The 1,453-nt window shown below is 38.1% G+C and overlaps 1 protein-coding gene across 1 annotated transcript; it reads right to left on the reverse strand.

The window, feature by feature from the left end:
- Positions 1–229: 229 nt before the first annotated feature.
- Positions 230–1,249, reverse strand: LOC111242140 (2-oxoglutarate dehydrogenase, mitochondrial-like). Its single transcript, XM_022784491.1, has 3 exons — positions 787–1,249; positions 481–707; positions 230–399 (listed from the first exon to the last, which is right to left on the reverse strand). Exons 1-3 carry the CDS (start codon positions 1,105–1,107, stop codon positions 270–272), a joined length of 678 nt encoding a protein of 225 aa, XP_022640212.1. The 5' UTR covers positions 1,108–1,249; the 3' UTR covers positions 230–269.
- Between the last annotated feature and the right edge of the window lie 204 nt (positions 1,250–1,453).

Consider the following 1,453-nt stretch of genomic DNA (forward strand, 5'->3'; position numbering starts at 1 on the left):
TACGTCTCCAAATTTTTGATTTTGCTTTCAATCGGTCCCTTCCGTTAAATTAGCATAAACGGAGTTAAATCTGGAAGCACTTTTTTTCTCTCTCCTCTGATTTTTACGTGACAGGTTATTCTTTTTCTTTTCTATTCCTCTGAACATTAATTAAAAGAAAAAAAGTGAATATTACTTTCTGCCATATTCTGTATATGATATTTTAACTCTAATTAAAGGAGTAACACATCATTTTGCGTGCACAGTGGCATAGAGACAACATCTACATGCTAATCTTCCCCTGTTTCAACCATTTGGGAACGCTGTTCATAAATTCTCTTCACCGCTTTATGAGGATTAAAATTTTCAGGTAACAGCGTGATTGCTTTCCCTACATTTTTCAAGATCTCTGGTTTCACCCTGCACAGGATAGACCATAGATTTCAGCTTCTATGCTACAACAGAAAAGATTCAAGCACCATTAATACTAATTCATCATACCCAGTGTTCCAGATGCGTGAAATTTGTTCGGGTGACTTGAAACCAGACCAATATGCTGAAAGCCAATCTCTTATTTTTGGAACATAATCTTTGCTAGCTAAAAATTCATCATTTAGAATTGATGTCACCTTTTTATGTATCTTATCAATGTCTTCTCGTGTCAGCTCCCCAAATTCCAAAAGCTTTTTCTGGTATATCTCAAGAGCTGATGGATGGTTTCGGATGACCTAATATAGACAAGAAAGTTGAAAAAACTGCTGGACTAGTCATAGGGAAACATGTACAGTAAAAAAGAAAAGAACTAACCTTATACATTTTAGGCTGTGTGAAAGATGGTTCATCAATCTCGTTGTGGCCAAATCGACGGTAACAAACCAAGTCAACAACCACATCCGAATGAAAAGTTTGGCGCCATTCATAGGATGTTCCCAAGTGATATTTAACATCACCAGTTCCTGTGTAGAGTCCAGCTTCATCCGCAGGCTGACCACCACTAAACTCACAGAAAATCTGACGAAGGGGCTTCCGAACTACATTACCCAAAACATTCAATCTTCCCCTATGTGCCATTCCCATAACAATACTCTCAACCCCAAGATCAGATGCACGATCAAACATTTCTTTCATACCAGGAATAATACTCTCTCCCCCTTCAAGCCCAAACCTCTTTGCAGATGTCCACTTGGTGGCCAAGAAATTTTCAAAAAGTGTACTCCAGGCAAGCCTGTCAAAAATAACCTCGCGAAGGAAGTGAAATGGACTGGGTTTGGATTTGGGTTAATGTGTGGAATTTATTAGTGTGTGAAGAAAATGAAAAAGATGATGAAGAAGAAGAAGATGAAAGATGGTGGAGTTATTGGGATGTTGGAAATGTGACCGTATATGTGTTTGAAGGGGGAAAGTGAAGAGATAAAGAAGAATGAATGAGAGAAAGGAACAACAGTGATAGGTAATTAATGGTGAGAGAAACAGA

Source organism: Vigna radiata, chromosome 7 (genome assembly GCF_000741045.1).
Source record: "Vigna radiata var. radiata cultivar VC1973A chromosome 7, Vradiata_ver6, whole genome shotgun sequence".
Taxonomy (NCBI): Eukaryota; Viridiplantae; Streptophyta; class Magnoliopsida; order Fabales; family Fabaceae; genus Vigna; species Vigna radiata.